Source organism: Prionailurus viverrinus, chromosome C2 (assembly GCF_022837055.1).
Source record: "Prionailurus viverrinus isolate Anna chromosome C2, UM_Priviv_1.0, whole genome shotgun sequence".
In the NCBI taxonomy this organism is placed as follows: Eukaryota; Metazoa; Chordata; class Mammalia; order Carnivora; family Felidae; genus Prionailurus; species Prionailurus viverrinus.
The window spans coordinates 113,009,625-113,027,637 of record NC_062569.1 but is presented as its reverse complement, the minus strand read 5'-3'; the positions used below and the strand labels follow the sequence as shown (position 1 = coordinate 113,027,637).

At 38.4% G+C, this 18,013-nt stretch overlaps 2 protein-coding genes across 2 annotated transcripts in view; one reads left to right on the top strand and one right to left on the bottom strand.

Moving 5' to 3' along the window:
- DCBLD2 (discoidin, CUB and LCCL domain containing 2) overlaps positions 1-18,013 on the bottom strand; it is an 88,203-nt gene that overhangs the window by 3,876 nt on the left and 66,314 nt on the right. Inside the window, exons 9-15 of the mRNA XM_047876028.1 lie at positions 17,291-17,415; positions 11,753-11,903; positions 10,876-10,962; positions 10,602-10,727; positions 7,351-7,444; positions 3,751-3,800; positions 428-565 (exon numbers count right to left, since the gene is read on the bottom strand). Coding sequence (XP_047731984.1) covers positions 428-565; positions 3,751-3,800; positions 7,351-7,444; positions 10,602-10,727; positions 10,876-10,962; positions 11,753-11,903; positions 17,291-17,415 — 771 coding nt within the window. The remainder of the gene's footprint in view (positions 1-427; positions 566-3,750; positions 3,801-7,350; positions 7,445-10,601; positions 10,728-10,875; positions 10,963-11,752; positions 11,904-17,290; positions 17,416-18,013) is intronic.
- ST3GAL6 (ST3 beta-galactoside alpha-2,3-sialyltransferase 6) overlaps positions 1-18,013 on the top strand; it is a 94,358-nt gene that overhangs the window by 74,775 nt on the left and 1,570 nt on the right. The window contains exon 12 of the transcript XR_007155814.1: positions 16,428-16,504. The gene's annotated coding sequence lies outside the window, so the exon portion shown is untranslated. The remainder of the gene's footprint in view (positions 1-16,427; positions 16,505-18,013) is intronic.

Sequence of the window (18,013 nt, the reverse complement as noted above, 5' to 3'; positions counted from 1 at the left end):
AGTATTTCACTGGTGGAAAAAAAAAAACCCACTCCATTATTAGAGTAATATTTTCAAATATGACACTGTTTAAAATACGGGGCGCCTGGGTGGCTCAGGTGGTTAAGCATCTGACTTTGGCTCAGGTCATGATCTCAGGTTTATGAGTTCCAGCCCCAGATCGGGCTCTCTGCTGTCAGTGTGTGTACAGCCTGCTTCAGATCCTGTCTCTCTTTCTCTCTGCCCCTCCCTGCCTCATGCTCTGTCTTTCTCTCTTTCTCAAAAATAAATATTAAAAAAAAAAAAATTAAAAAGTAGTTCTACCTCAAGAAAAGCGCTCATCTCTTACATATGAGAAAGATAAAAGATACAATAAATCCCAAAGCACTTTCCAGCTAAGCAGAGCAGCGTCTTCCCTGACTCTGTGGCGAAGGCTGCAAGCAGTTACCTGCAGAGTCCGTCTGCAGCACTGTGGTGACTTCTCTTGGACTCAAGTGATTAACTTCGCTGCTACTGTAGCGAACTGGGGTTTCTTCATGTTCCACTGATTTGGCAGGGAGAAACTGCTTCATTCCTTTCCACCAACCTTCATTGTGATTGTAAGCAATAAAGACCATTAAATAAAAACCTACCTCTGAAAGGATGATACTGTTTACGGAAGAAATCCTGTTGCATTTAAGCCATTTTTGTAGCACATCTACACAAACTAGCCTCTATGTTCAATCTTTTTGTTGTTGTGGTCGTGGTAAAATACGTATTACATAAAATTTACCATCTTAACCATTTTTAAGAGTGGGTCAGTTGGTTTTAAATACATTCACACTCTTGTGCAACTATCACCACCATCTATCTCTATCATAACTTTAAATCTTGTAAAAACTACAACCGTATCTCCATGAAACAGTAACTCCCCATTCCCATTCTCCATCCCCCCTGGTCCCTGGCAACCACCATTCTATTTTCTGTCTCTATGATTTTGACTCCTTTAAGTACTTCATCTAAGTGGAATCACACAGTATTTGTCTTTTTCTATCTGGCTTATTTCACGTAGCATAATGCCCTCAAGAGCCACCCATCTTCTAGCATATTGCAGAAAATCATTTTTAAGGAGAAATAATATTCCACTGCTTGTATACACATTTCACTTTTCCACTCATCAGCTGATGGGACACTTGGGTTGCTTCCATGTTTTAACTGTTGTGAATAACTCTGCTATAAAAACAGATGTACAATCAGGTCTTTGAGACCCTGCCTCTAATTCTTTAATTCCGGCATACCTGGAAGTGGAGCTGCTGGGTCATATTGTTAATTACTTTTCATTTTATGAGGAATTGCCATAGTGTTTTCCACAGCGCCCGAACCATTTTATAATTCCAACCACAGTGCACCAGTTTCAGTTTTTTGACAGGAGACATCCTAATGGGTGTGAGATGTAATCTCATAGTTTTCATTTGGTTTTCCCTAAAGATTAGCAATGTTGAGCATCTTTTCATGTGCTTATTGGCCATCTATATATATTCTTTGGAGAGATGTCTATTCAAGTCATTTGCCTATTTTTGAATTTTGTTGTTGGTGTTGAGTTTTAGAAGTTCTCTATTCTGGATATTAATCCTTTAGCAGATACATGGTTTGCAAATATTTTCTCCCATTCTGCATGTTGCCTTTTTACTCTACGGATAGTATATTTTGATGCACAAAATTTTTAAATTTCCACGAAGTCCAATCTATTTCTTCTTTTGTTATTTGTGCATTGGTGGCATGACTAAGAAGTCATACCAAGTCCATTGTCATCAAGTTTTTGTCCTGTGTTTTTTTCTATCAATTTTATTAAGATATTACGTCTTGGTGTTTCATTTAATTTTTACAAATGGTGTTCAGCAGGAGCCCAACTTCATTCTTTCATATGTGAACATTCAATGTTCCCAGCACCATTTGTCATTACCCTAGTGGTCTTGGCATCGTTGCCAAAAATCACTTGTCCAGATTTGTGAAAGTTTATCTCTGGGCTCTCCACTCCACTGTTGTGTATGTGTGTGTTTATGCCAATATCACACTGTTTTGAAATCAGAACGTGTGAATCTCAGTTTTATTCTTTTTCAAGACTGTCTTGGCTATTCAGAGTCCCTTGAAATTCCATTGGAATTTCTGAATGGATTTTTCTATTTGTACAAAAAATGTCATAGGGATTTTGACAGGGATCGCTAATGAATCTATAGATGGCTTTGGTTAGTATTGACATGTTAACAGTATTAAATTTTCAATCCATGAACACTGGGTATGTTTCCATTTATTTATGTCTTCTCAAATTTCTTTAGAAATGTTTTATCATTTGCATTACACAAGTCTTTCACTTCCTTGGTTAAATTAACTCCCAAGTATTTTATTCTTTTTGATGTTATTTTGTAAATGAAACTGTTTCAGATTATTGTTTATATATAGAAATGCAACTGATTTCAGTATATCCTTTAGTATATTTAGTATAGTATATCCTGCTACTCTACTCAGTTATTGGTGCTAATAGCTTTGTGTGCATGAGTGCATCCGTGTGTGTGTGTGTGTGTGTGTGTGTGTGTGTGTGTGTGTGATCTTTGGTAGGATTTTTCTTTTTTGAGAGATTTTTGGTTATTGACTCAATCTCTTCTATTTCTTTGTGAGTCTTGGTAGATTTTGTATTTCTGGAAATATGTCCATTTCATCTACGTTATGCAATTTTTTGGCATACAATTGTTCATAGTATTCTTATAATCCTTTTTATTTCTGTAGAATTGGAAGTGATGTCTCTACCTGCATTTCAGATTTTAGTAGTTTGAGTCTTTTTTTCTTATTCCATCTAACTAAAAGTTTGTCAATTGTGTTGATCTTTTTGAAGAACTAACATTTAGTCTCACTGATTTTCTCTTTTCCATTCTCTATTTTGTTTCTCTAATCTTTATTATTCCTTCCTTCTGGTAGCTTTTGGTTTAGTTTGTTCTTGTTCAAAGAAATTCCTTAAATTTTTTTTTTTGATAGAATATCTAATGCAAAGCAGAACATGGTAGAAATTTCTATTCAAAGCATATACAGAAGCAAATCATTGCTATTAAATTGCAGCCAGATATAATGTGCCTGTTGTAGGGTGGATTTTTGGTAAGTTTTTCTGAAAAAATACTTCCCAAGATCTGCCTTGGGATGTTAGCAACACAGGATCTGCCCCTACCACTGCTCTTTTCTACCTTAGTCACAGCAGTGAACTCTTTTGGCTTCTAACAGTTGTTCCCATAGTGAGACTGGAAAGGGGGGAGAGCCTTAGGGGACCTCTGATGTCACCTCCAGCAATCTGCCACACACAGAAGGAATTAAGAAAATGGCAGCTCATCATGGCAGAGATGGCAGACCTCACGATTCTGAAACCGCGAGACTCCGCCTGGGAAATACCCACAGCAGAGGGACACACACACACCATGTTACCAAAACCAGTCTTTCATACAGTGTTCACACAGGCCCCAAAGAAAGCTGGTCTCCTCAAAAAAACAGACACATGGGGCAAATCAGGTTGTCCAGAAAAAAGGAAGAGAGTGCATGCTACGGGAAATTCTTACTTTTTGTTCTGTTACTTATTGACTACAAGAGATTGCACAGAAAAGTAAAAATGATCAGAATGTTAGAGGAACACCATTTTTCTAACAAGTGCTGGGGAGTTTATGTGGGCCTGAAAAGAACTTTCCTCTTTTACTACTGCCACCTAGGGAGGTGGGAGTTCCTTGATGGAAGGAGATGCAAAGTCTGAGTTACCTGCCCGATCCCAGTAAGGTAAGTCATAAGTGCCTTCAGTTTTTTTCTTTCTGGAAAAATACAGAGACAACATGTAAGCAAATAGAGTGAAGTCACTAGTAAGACAGCTCTGAATCTGCAGGATAAACACTAAAGTTAATAATTAGGAGTATACATTTCCATTTACTAATCTACCTGGGGGAATCCTCTATTTCATTTGCCTTTCAAAGTCGCCACTGCTGACTCATAAATTGGACTCTCAATAAATTTTAAACAACTATCTCCTGAGATAGTTATTTTGTTACCCAAGGTATTTCCCACTCAAGGGGTGAATGAAATGGAAAAGCTGAGTCCGCAGATGATAAGAGTCAAACTAAAGACTTCGGGGGGCGCCTGGGTGGCGCAGTCGGCTTCAGTTAAGCGTCCGACTTCAGCCAGGTCACGATCTCGCGGTCCGTGAGTTCGAGCCCCGCGTCGGGCTCTGGGCTGATGGCTCAGAGCCTGGAGCCTGTTTCAGATTCTGTGTCTCCCTCTCTCTCTGCCCCTCCCCCGTTCATGCTCTGTCTCTCTCTGTCCCAAAAATAAATAAACGTTGAAAAAAAAGAAAAAAAAGAAAAAAAAAAAAGACTTCGGGATGATGTGGGTTGTTATGGGAAAACTACGTTAGGTGTATTTTGGTTTCCAATACAAACTTTATAAATCAATTGATTCACAAAGTTCATAGAAAGAAACATCCCCACATTTGCTTCTGCATTGTTATTTTTTCCAACTATCTGTTTTCCTTCCATGGTCCTTTGTTCCCAAGAAGTTTATAGTGTCCTACATAAGCATCCCAGTTTATGTCAGTGCTATCTTAAACAGTGATAAGTGCCAGAGGGAGAACAGGATGCTCCATGCCTGGGGGGCAAAAGCCACACGTGCAATGAAGATTCTCCCTAGTCCACCCTTCAGAATTCAGACATATCTTCCCCAGGAGAAATCTCCCTCCTCCCCGTTAAGAATTACTATCTACAGGGGTGCCTGGGTGGCTCAGTTGGTTGAGCGTCCGACTTTAGCTCAGGTCACGATCTTGTGGTTCGTGAGTTCAAGCCCCGCATCGGGCTCTGTGCTGACAGCTCAGAGCCTGGAGCCTGCTTTGGATTCTTGTCTCCCTCTCCCTCTGCCCCTTCCCTGCTCATGCTCTGTCTCGCTCTCTCAAAAATGAATGTTAAAAAAAAAAAATTACTATCTACAAAGAGCCTTACAAGGAAGTGTTCTGATTCAAGAATGTAAATCTAATTAAAATTAACACCCTGCAAGCTAAAGAAAATGCAGAAATTATTCTAGTGTATAATGAGGACAAGACAGTTATGTGATTTGCTCAAGACACAAATGTGGCTTTCTCAAAGAGCCCAAGCTGTGTGCTTTTCTTACTTGAAAACATTCTTCTCCAGGATAAGACTTTATTTGTATTAGAGATGTTAAAATCTTTCTCACTTTAAAGTCTGACTATTATTTAAAACATGTCATTTTTTAAAAATATAATGTAAAATTTGTGGAAGAGGTGGTAGGCACTAAAGCTGTTAATTAAAAACTGAAGTGCAAAGTAAACAATAAAGGGCTGGCTTAATAATTAGTTTTCTTCTTGAAAATCCTGTAATCATCCTAAGACTAAAAAGTAAAAGGAAACCAATAATCTTTTCTAAATGGAAGTCAGATACCTTATATAGCTAAGACAACAAATTAAGTCTGATTACTAGGCAAAGGTTGTGCTAGAAAAGATTTTATAATAATCTAAAGTGGCAAAGCCTCAGGTTATTTATTACATGGTAAGTGCTTAGAACAGGGGTGCTTACCATGAGTTAAGGGTTCAGTAGGTTGCAGCTGAGTTTATTATTATTCTCCTCCTGGCTATTTTCCACATCCCCTTCATGCATCTCTTACTCCTCATGAAGTCAGTCATTAGCAATTTCAACCACATTCTTAGAAATAACTTCAGTTCTGTAGCTCAGACCTTTGGTCCTGAACAAGCATCTGTCTCTTGAGAATCTGAACATCCATAGGGTCCTTATGTGCCCGCTGATCTCAGGACTTGACTGCCGCCTCCCCGAAAACCTGACTCCCAATCCTTACCCTCTGTGCTTTAACCCTTGGGGACAGGAATTGACTGCCTGATAATATGTCCAGGGGCAGAGGTGGTTCAGAGTGTGGGCTCTGTGCTGTCAGGGCCCAAACTCCGCTCTGCTGCATATGCACCGGGTGACCTCGGACAAGTTATTCATGCTCTGTCTCACTTTCTTCTTCTGTAAAATGGGATTTATAACAGTACCTGCTTCATTGGTCGTTTTGAGGATTAAGGAGTTAAAACACGTAAAACATTTAAAATAATGCCTAAAACCAGCTTTAATTTTCTATAAAAGCTAGCTGTTGCTGCTGTTCTCACTGTTCCTGTTGCTTCTGTCCAGTTCCCTAAGAGCACTGTGAACGTTCTTCCCTGGACTTCCCTAAAGCCCTTGCTCTTCCTTTCCCTGATTCCCTCATAATAACTTGTTGGGTCTCTGCTCAGACAGCCTTCTTAAAACCATGAGTCCAGGACCACCTGCTTCTTCAACTTGCTCCCATGGCATACGCTGTGTGGTCAGTACTATCGCTGACCATTTCTGCATCGTTATCTTCTCCATCCTGTAAACTCTGGGGCTCACCACTCGACTCCCAGTGGTCAATACTTAGCACACGGCAAGAGCGCAAATATTTGCTTAACGAACAATGAAGTCATTCTCTTGCTCCACCAAACCTGTCCCTCCTGTCCTCTCCACTCATGACATCCCTACTGGTACAAGCGCACAAGCCTGAAACCTCGGATCATCCCGAGTCCCTCCTCCTTCCGTAGTAGCCAGTCGCGCATCATCTGATAATCTCACCTATGTGCTTCACCCTCCTCGATGACATCCTCATCCACAGACTGAGACCTGAATTTGTCTCCCCGAAGCTCCCGTCCCCAATCCAGGCCCAGGCCGCACCTCCACAGTTCCTCCTCGGTGCTCTCCCGTGCCAAGCCTGCACGTGAGGACTGGCTATCCCGCCTGGACTCCACAACTCTGTGCCTTCGCTCAAGCACACAGTCTGGGCTGTTCCCTACCTTCCTCCATCTGGGCACATCCAGCTGTCTCTTTACGGCAAAACAAACTTGAGGCTCATTCTTCCCCGCAGAGAAGACTTCAGGTAGCTCTCACGGTTCGCACACCTGTGTCTCCGGCCCTTCATAATAACTCCTCAAGGCATGTGCCAGTTCTTTATTCTGTGAGTTAGCCCTGCCTAACACCCAGGACACAGGAACGGTGTCTCTTTCTTTCAGGAGATATTACTAAGCACCTACTGTGTGTCAGGCTGTTCTTACTCATGTGTATATTCCAGCATGTAAAGCAGATTTTGCTATAATAAAGATGCGCAGTAAATGACTGTGCAATTGAACAATACTCTTGTTTTATGAAAAGGAGAAACAAATGTATTTTTACTTTAATAACTACCTTACCTTTCCTTCTCAAAAAGGTGAATGGTAGTTTATCTTCTAGATTTAGTGTAGACTTCACATTTGGAAACAACCCTCCAAGGCCCCGTCAGGGGAGCTAGCTACGTACTGACCTGCTCCTCCAATGCCAGGCACACACCACCGTGAGGATAAGGGTGCTAAGCACCATGACGAGCACCGGCACCAGGACCGCAGCCAAGGCGACATCTGCAAACACATCAAAGGCAGACTCGGGAAGGGAAAGCGGGAAGGTTCCCCAGGTCATCCCTCAAAGCTTTTGTGTCTCAAAAGCTACCGTTCACAATATTTATGAAATGAGGCTGGGCAAGTGTTGGTAATGGCAGAAGCCTTCACAGACACGTGGAAGTCTCTCACACTATTTGCTTCACCTTTGTACACGCTTAAAATTTTTCATTGTGACTTTTTAAATCACCAAGACAAACTGAAAGGCAAATAAAAAACTCAGAAAATATCTTTCTGAATATGTGGTAAAGGATTACTATCATTTATATGTTACAGAACATCCAAGTCAAAAACAAACAATAGAAAAATCAGAGATGATCGAGCAATACAAAGAAAAAACACAAGTGGCCATTCAACATGTTAGCATTACTAGTAATCACAGAAACAGAAGTTAAAGCAAGAATGAGATGCCATTTCTGTTTATCGAATTGGCAAATATTTATAACAATTGCTAGGAAAAGTTATTAGGAAACAGTTATTTTTATAGGACTTTAAATTGATACTTTCTGTATCACTTTGGGGCAATACGTATAAAAATCAATTTACTTAGCAATTCCATGTCTAGAATTTATTCTTAGAAAAAAAATTAAGACAACATTCAAAGATGCATTTTTAAGATGGTCTATTTCTGTATCTGCAAAAGAATGAAAAACTGGAAATAATCCAAATGCTCAACAATGAAAGGGAATAAATACATCACGGTGTCCTCATAGTAAAATATTATCCAGCAATTGGAAATGATATTGCAACATGATGGGGAAAATATTTATAGACAGGGGAAAGCAACAACGTAGTGTTAAGTATAAAAAAAGCCAATGTGCATCAACAGGGCAGAAAGTGACAATGCTTGAGCCTGCAGGGACCAGGAGATCATTTAATCCCCTTATCTCCCTCCATAGATAAGGTAGTCTGGGCCCAGGTACAGAAAATGGTCCACCTCAGGTCATTTGAGCCATCAGTTTCTTCCCTAATCTGGCAACCCTGTCCCAGCAACTGCTGATGCCTGCTGGGGGCTAAGCACCAGACACTGTGTTGGGCCTGACCCACAGCATCTATTGTACCCTTATAAATATAGCCAAAAGAGAAAAAGAGGCTGCTGATACAGGAGCAGGAGAGGATAACGCATAACCTGAGGCCTCTGATGGCTGGGGGGATAGGAACACGGGCAGAGGTGGATCAGCCCTGGGCAGGACTAGGAACTCCGTTCTTCAACGCAGCGGAAAGAGGGTACAGGTGAGTTTGCAGGCTCCACAGATTGGGAGTGTCCTTCTAATTGCTTCTACTTTCTTCATAAAGTTGAAGAGGTAACTGAGAGTAACTAAAGAATCTCTGGGTCAAGGGTTTGAAAAATATGGAAAAGCGACTGTTGAGAACAGAAAGAGCTAACCAGAGAAACAAAATGACCATGGGCTGGTGCTGAGGGCCCCCCGGAGGGAGGATTCAGGAAGACACAGGGGCACAAATCTGACCATGATATGATTTTCTCCAGCATCACTCTCAGCCTGGATGTAAAAATGGAAAAGAAGTGCATAAAACAGGCATCATCACTCAGGCTAGAAAGCACTAAGAATTCAGAAAAATAAATGTCCCTAAAAATGTATAACTGGAGAGAGAACCATCAGGTTCAGGTGGATACAGGTCGATTTAATCAGAGGTTTAAAAAATCTGCTTAGGTTCACAAAATAATAAAACATCTACACAGTACCATCCCACAGAAAAGGAGACAAGGAATCTTTAACTGGAAAGACCTCTACATTCTTTTATTCTTTTGAAGAATCCTAGCTCTGGAAGAAAATGCTTTAAGGATACTTTTAGTCTTGAGATTTTAAGATTCTATAATCAGATTTTAAGACGAGCAATACTTTAAATGGCTGTTCTTCCATCCAGGCATGTGGCCTGGAATTCTGCCCAAACAGATTTCTTCTGCAGACTGGTAAGAAGCTTTGTGGGACACTGAGATCTCATCTCTAAGAAGTCTTGCTTCTCTTCAGCAGCATGAGAAAGAAAATGGTCTGTTTAGAAAATACCTTAGAAGAAGTGAAAGGAAGTGACATGTGGAAAGCTGGGAGAAAGTTATCTGCATCGGGCAAATTTTCAGAGTGAATAAAGTTCTGTGTGGCACAAGTTAGTTGGAATGAATTACTTCCTCATCTCTGCATGGTCCTGAAAATGCTTTATCTGCCAACACCGAAATTAATTCCTCTGACACTGATGGTTTTTTCTGAGTCCAACTGAAATTTTGTTTTTCAACAACTAGTAAAATCAAAGTACTATGTTTCATACGTGTTAATACCTTATTTATCATTCATAAAATCTGAAAGTAAATCCTACTACATTTATATTTATAACCGGAAAAAACTGACGGTAAACATTTTTAAAACAGAGACCAAAGTTTTTTAATGAACATGTTAACTCACAGTACTTTTTAAAAAGTGTTAGTTTTCACCAAAACTTGTTTTTCACCCCCCTTCCCTTTTGCCACCAAATTTTCTCTCCAACAAATTAATATATAACGAAAATTATATATATTTTCTTAATATATATAAGAAAAAACGTTTGTTTCCTGCAATGGTTTTAGTTATTTTTTTTTTTAATTTTTTTTAATGTTTATTTATTTTTGAGACAGAGAGAGACAGAGCATGAATGGGGGAGGGTCAGAGAGAGGGAGACACAGAATCTGAAATGGGCTCCAGGCTCTGAGCTGTCAGCACAGAGCCCGACGCGGGGCTCGAACTCACGGACCGCGAGATCATGACCTGAGCCGAAGTCGGCCGCTTAACCGACTGAGCCACCCAGGCGCCCTGTTAGTTATTTTTATAAATAGAGACTACTTGTGTTTGGCTGTGGTGGGGAAAAAAATCACAAGAGAAGACCCAGAATATAGCAGCCATCTCTAAATATTTAAAGAAAAATTCTACATGGCACTGGAGAAGAGAAATCAGAGCAATGCAATCAGTCTCTTCTCTAAGGTAAGGAGTAAACATTTTTGGCTCTTCTTAAAAAACACAGTGAAGAGGAAAAGAAGCTGAGGGTTTAAAAACCGGACGTGTTTCTGAAAATTGAAATTACAAGCAAAATAAAACGCGACCACGTAACGGGTGCTAATGTGGGAGCCGGGTACCTTTGGTTACATTCGGAGTCACGGTGGTGTTTCGGATATCAGGAGTGGCAGTTGTTTGCTCCGTCTGTGCAGGAAACTCATTGCTACTACGAGGCTGTAGTGGCTGAGTAAATTTGGGGGCTCGACCTTGAAGAAAGTTTCAAATACTCTTTATTCTTTTGTCTACAACAGCTTGATTAAAACAAAGTTTTTTTTACAATGCTTTTAATATGTTTTTGGAAAATTATACCACAATCCAGGGACCACCGCATTCTCACACATGAAGCAGGCATACCTTTGGCTATTTTTGGAGGGGTTGTGGTGTTTCTGAGGTCATTGCTGTTTCGAGGAGGTGGAGTTTGAGTAAGTTTTGGAGGACGACCTTGAAAAACGGTTTAGAAAAGTTGAGACATTTTGCTTATGAGAGTCATAGTTAAAAAAAGTCATTTAAATGTCTTCAACGTTCCCTAGAGTAGTTATTTCTGCTCAGCGATTTTAAATCTCGGAGAGCAATATGTCAGAAGGATAAATATACTATGCATTAAATGTACAAACTTACTAGGATTTCTCACTTTTTGAGATAATTATATTCTCTTAAAATAATTTCCTTAGTGAGGAGAAAACGGAGGAGGTGAATAATGTTTAAAGCTACAGAATTGTCATCACAGTCTGACACACTACTCATTCAAGTCACTTAAGAAACATTTGAGGGCCCACTGCATGGGGGCATTCTGGTAGGTTTTGGAGATACAATAGGAAACAAAGTATTAAAATATTATGTAATAGCAGGGAAGTTATTTCTGCTTCTAATTTATTCAGAGGAAAAGGCACTTGGACTAAGCTTACTGTTATAATCATCAGTGTTTGTGATACAGTATATTATGCTACATGAGTCCTGATTAAAAATTAAGATTGAGACTATGCCTGAAAAAAATCGCATTATATTATCTCATCGATGATATTCTCTCTTCTTCCACCTGTAACCTTTGAAACCATTCTGATAACTAAGTTTTTAATAGAATAATTATTTCTTTGTAAAATTTCTTTAAGAAGATATTATAATTAAAAGCTAAACACTCACATTGTCGTTTCTTATTTTCTCTGAGAACAGCAAAGCCATTTTAAATGAATCCAGTAAAAATAACATATCTTAAAACATACTATCACTTTACCTTTAGGAATAAACTGACATCCAAGAAGTTCCATTTTCATGGCAATTTTCTGCTGCCATTGGGTAGGATTCACTCTAATAAAACGTGCAATAATTGGTGGCAAAAAGTTATTACGCACATCCTGGTGATAATCTTTGTTTCCTTGAAATATCTTTAAAAAAACAACAAAAAAATGGTACTTTACATCAGCAGAGGTCAGGGCTAAATTGTTCCACTGAAACATGTTTTTGTTTTTTTTTTTTTGCTCTGGGCCTTAAATCAGATCTGTAAGGTATGACAGTAAGAATTAATTTCTCACAAGATAAATGAATCATAATTTGGACAAACTATTAAGAAACTGCACATTCTTCATCAAAAACTTATAAAAACATTGAATACGAAAATGATTTTAAGATGATTCAAACATAACAAAAATGTTAACTTGGCAATTTGGGAAGAGGGCTTTAATTCCAATGAGTCAGTTTAATTTCATTAATAAATCAGTAATTCTAGTGTAATTACCAGCTATTTAAATATATTAATGTTCTTTTCAAAGTAAAGCATAAGTGAACATACAATATCTTAGAGGAAATGCTTTACTGTGTACTTTTCATAATTTTTCTTTCAGAAGAGAGAAAGTGAACGCACACTAAGGAATACATAAGTTATATACCTCCACCTACTGGATAAACTACATAAAGACACTTCCCACATTAACCATTTTCATCTTGTGTTGCTATCTGAACCAGAAAAGTGATTCTGAAACACTGCTCCCTGCCAAATATAATGATCTTAGGTAAACAGCAACAAATGTATTACAGGTATCATATGAATAGTCTTTAGATAAAAATACTATTTCAACGGACTATCCCATTCCCTCAACCATTTCAAAGAAATAATGCTAGTATGGAACACTGCAAGAGCTCTTATTTACAAAACATTTTCATTTAATTAACTCAAATGTTCTTCATGACAGCCGTTTGTAACAGGCAGAACTCAGAAAGCTGAAGCTCACAGAATGTAAATGGACTGCATAACCAGTCAATGATACGAGCAGTGACTTGAGTCTCTGTCTTCTGACTTAATTACAGGGCTCCACTAAGCAAAAAGTTCTTGCTCCTTCAGGCTAAATCACCTGGCTAGTTTCTAAAGACTATTACTAAATCGGTATCTGCCTAAAACCAAAGTACTTTCTATCTTATCAGTTCATGTTGCAGCAGATAAATAAATGTTTAGCTCTTCCATCAAGTCATGTCTGGATATTATGGCTGTTTTATTTTGGCTGGTTCATATAGCATTAGACTAAACTTCTAAGACGTGTTAATAGCCTTCATTTTCTACAAGGGCTGAAGTTGTAACAGTCTCCACCACAGATAGTTTCTTTACATGCAACTGAAGATTTAAGGGGAAACTCTCGACAGATCCTAGAAGTCTCTCTCTCTCTGCAGTTCTCTTCTTTATTTCCTCAGAAATAAAATAAAAGCAATTATTTGTTGTCTACTGTATTAGTGGAACAGGAACAATAGTTTAGACATAAAAACTAACCCTGAGATCTTACTCCACACTGGAGTTTCATTTTTATAGAAAACCTTAAAGGATAAAGATTTTATATGAACTAAGTAAAAAAGACTTGCTCTGATCTTTGACCATTTATTATAAGACCCTGTGTGTAAAGAGGTCTGTAAGGTGTCATGAGGATAAAAATGGAAATGGAAGTCAAAGTTCCCACTCTCAAGGAACTTAAATTTTACTGGATATTACCACACACAAATATGGCAGCTATTTAAAAGCAACATGTTATCAAGTTGTATATACATTCCCTTTTTTTTTTTTTTTTTTTTTGCTGGTTAAACATTTATTTTGAAAATTCATTTGGTGATTAGATTATAAACAGAAAATGAGCTAGTATCTTCTACTTTTTATCATTTCTTTAAGCTCTGAAAAACCACAATAAGACACAATGTCATACATATGGACAGAGTAATACGAACCAATGCTGAAAGAAGAGCTGGGGATGTTATTCTCTGAGTAGGTGTGATTCACCAGGACTTGGTCAAGGGCTTCAAGTTAGTACTATGAGCACCTCCTATGTGCAAGGCACTTCAGAGCCGTGAATCTGAGCTTCTAACACCAGATTTCCGGAAGAGCCACCCACACAGCAGCCAATCAGGATTTCTATGCCAGTGGCCTGTGTGTCTCCTGGTTTATTTCCGGGGCCAGGAGCACTCCTTGCCTGAGGCTTGGTTCTTCCCCTCTGAGAAGTCATTTGCTCTGATGCAGATGCCATGCCAAGGGACAGTGACTCATTCAACCCTCACCACTGAGTTGGCAGCATATCAGAGCTGAAGCTTTCATCAGGGGGTTCTGGGCTTTGAAAGGAAGGACAACATTCTATTGTTCTTTAGGTACATTCCCATCTTCTGAAAAGAAAACCAAAAGCTGTCTCAGTCTGTATGTGCTCATCATGCATGTGTGCATGCTTATTTAGAAAGGGTGTGAAAACAGAATATACCAATTACTCTGGAGTTGGAGGTAGATGAGGGAGCAGATGGGCTAATGTAAGTGAGCCAAGAGATTGGTATTTTATATAATTCAATGTAAAGACTTCTACTTCTATCCAGGACACTAATAGAGACTAAATTTATTCTTTGACCTAAACATCTGAAAAAATTAGATACAATATATAAAACAATGGTTTTTAAACGTGGGACAAAAGGCAGTACAGGGCAATATTCCCTGAGAGAAGAGAAACACACGAGGTGAACCCTTCTATTGCCCCAATACTGTCTGGAGAGAGCCTTCGTGTCTCAGTGAATTGAGAACACAAAGCTCAGAGATGGAGAGGCCAAGCCAGCTAGAATTTGCAAGACAGGGTATAGGAGAGAAAAGAACTGCAGAGAAAGAGAGACTTCTAGGATCTGTAGGGAGTTTACCCTTAACTCTTCAGTTCCATGTAAGGAAACTATCTGTGGATGGGAAAAGAACCACTGAAAAGGAGTCCTTTTCAGGGTTGGGAACAGCACATGTTACCAACAGATAGTGTGAAGAAAACTCATTTATACATGGGACTTTGGGTTGAGTACTTGGAACACTATTGTCTCTGTAGTAGAAAAAAAATCTGAACTAAAAGCTGCTCAGGTCCTGCCTAACAAAGCTAAAACGTAAACCTTAAAAAGACCAAATAATCTCAAGTAACCTAACTGCATACCAGAGTAAAGCTAAAAATATTTGAGTAATAAAAAACACTAGCACCAAACAGTGTAAAAGTTCACAATGTCTGGCAACCAATCAAAAATTACCAGGCATGTAAATATTTTAAATACCCATCAACACAAAAAGACCCACATGGGAGCACCTAGGTGGCACAGTTAAGGGTCCAACTTTTGATTTTGATCTCACAGTTTGTGGGATCAAGTCCACGTCAGACTCTGTGCTGACAGCGTGAAGCCTGCTTGGGGTTCTCCCTCCCTCTCCCTTGCATCCTCTCTGCTTGCTCCCGCTCTCCCCTCTCTCTCAAAATAAATAAACTTAAAAAAGAAAAAGACCCACATGTGACACATTAGTAGACAGAATTAGCAGATAAGGGCATTAAAAGAGTTATTACATACTCCATATGTTTTAGAGGTGGAAAAAAGCATGAGAATGTTCAGGAGAGACTTGAAAGAAATTTTTAAAAGCCCAAAACTGAAAATTTCGAGGTAAAAATACAACACAGAAGATAAAAATACACTGGACAGGATTAATAGATTAGATGTTACAGAACAGATTAGTGAACTTGAAGATAAAACAATAGAATTTTCCAAACTAGAACAAGGAGATTAAAAAAAAAATGTGTAGAGCACCAGTGAATTTTGAGACATCTGCAAGAGTCATAATATTCATGTAGTTAGAATTAGAGAAGCAACATATTTGAGAAAAAATGGCCCACAGTTTTCCAAATTTGATGCAAATTATAACCAACAGATCCAAGAAGCTCGAAAAAGCCCAAGCAGAAGAAACACGAAGACAACTACACAAAGGCACATCATAATTAAACTGCTTAAAACAGATGATAAAAAGAAAATCTTAAAAGCAGCTAAGGAATAAAAAGGCACATTACCTATTGAGGAACAAAGGAATTCTCACTGGAAACAATGCATACCAGAAAACAATGGAGGGAACAATGACATCAACCTAGGTTTCTATACTTAATGAAATTATCTTTCAAAAATGAAGCAAAAAAGAAAGTCTTTTTCAGAAATATACTTCAATAGTGCTAGATGTTTTTATAATAGGAGCATGGATAATTCTTATAATTTCAAAAAATTAACTATATTCCACAAGTATAACAAATATTCTACAAATAAGTACAGATGTGCTCAGAGTAAAAAGTAGCCAAGTTTGGGGTTTAGCAGAAGATAAGTATAAAGACAATACTGTTATATACTCAATGGGTAGAGCCTCACCAAAGATGAAGGTCATGTGATATCAAACAGAAGAGAGGGAAGACAACCTTGAATAACAACAGAAGAGTTTAGATCCATATGACAGATTATAGGAAGCCCCTGGAGTTTTCTGACTAGAGAGATAAGAAAAGTGGTAACTGAAGATATATTAGCAAATCATACATATGATAGAGAACTGACAGCATCATATAGTTGAAATTAAACTCAGGGAAGTTTCACTAAAAAAATTGTGCTTACAATTTCAATTCTAGGTGATAAGAAATCTACCCTCCTTGAGCACAAGGATTCGCCCAGTTATAAGATCTTCATGGTGGATCACGAGCCAGAGGTATTTCTGCCTACTCCCCATCCCTTATCATCTGCTCTGGACCATTTCTGCATTATCACAGCCTACTAACTAAAACAACAATTTCATTACCACAGAAGTTAAGAAAATTCTTCAGGTAGGAAAAAAAAAATAGAAGTTTCCTAAGACAAAATTTGGGGAGGTAATCTTGAAATGAACTTTCAAATCTATATCCTATACTATAATGTACTTTTGCCTTTAGCTTTTGTCTTTTGTCCCCCCTGGCTTACAGAAAAGAAATCTGGAAACAAAATTAGGCTCTCCATCATTCTTTGGATTAATAAGAAAATCTTAAGAAATTACAAGTTCATTTTTAGGATTTCTTTTTTTTTTAAGTTACCACTACTTACTCAAAGTCATTCATGTAGGCTCTACGCCCAAATTCACTCATTCATGTAGATTCTACGCCCAACGTGGGGTTTGAATTCATGATCCTGAGATCAAGTGTCACATGCTCTACCACTGAGCCAGCCAGGCAGTCCTCCTTTTTTAGAACTTCTTCATAAAGTATCTAAACAATTGAGTTAAAAATGTAGCGAAAAACATCAGGAAAGTACTTACCCTTAAAATAATTAAAAAGGACCTGGAACCACTAAGAATTTCCTAACCACAGTTAGAAGAGTAAAGAAAGCTAAAAACCAACACAAGGTAAAATAACCAGAAGAAAGCAGAGGCCAAATGATAGCCAACGTTAACATCACACAGGAGAGCTTCCTTGATTTTTGGTAAAGACCCATTTTTAAAATAAAACCTTGATAATCATTTTACCTTGTCCTGCTCCACACCAGGCTCTCTGTACACCGTCCATCTCTGTCCATCATCGCTGTATAGAATTCTGTAGGCTGACACATAGTAATTGTGTTCCACCATGGTGGAGCCAGTGGTTACAATGCCTAAGGAACGCAGAGTGGCTTTCATTAGTGTGCCCGGTCTGATCCTTGAAGTTTGTTAAGCATTGAAGCCCAAATACCTAAAGTGTACTGTCCAGACATTTTTGCCAGTAGCACATTACCGTCTCTAAGGGCCAGGTTTCATTATAATAGTAAATAAATCTTTGGCTCTGTTCCCTTGTAGAGACACATGAATTATGGGTGTACATAAGGAAAGGACTATTCTGTTTTGACAGCTTGTGTTCACATCATTGTAAAATATATCTTACCTACCAAGTAACAACGACCCCCTGGGAAGGAACAGATTAAAACGATTCTTTTTTTCAGAACCAAATCGACATAAATCTTTAACAAAAATTACTTAACCCAATTCTAATCAATTATTCTAACCATCTGATGAACTGCTCCAAATAAATTTGTATTCAGCACATGAAGAGTATAATTTATAGCACTTAAAATGAACTCCTTGAACATAAATTTCTTTTAACGACTATAAGAGATGTCAAGATCACTTAACTGAAACAGTACCTTAAAAGAATCTTACTACAATGAAAAAGCAAAGTTAATAAAAATCAAATACCAACCCCTCTCCTCTGCCATG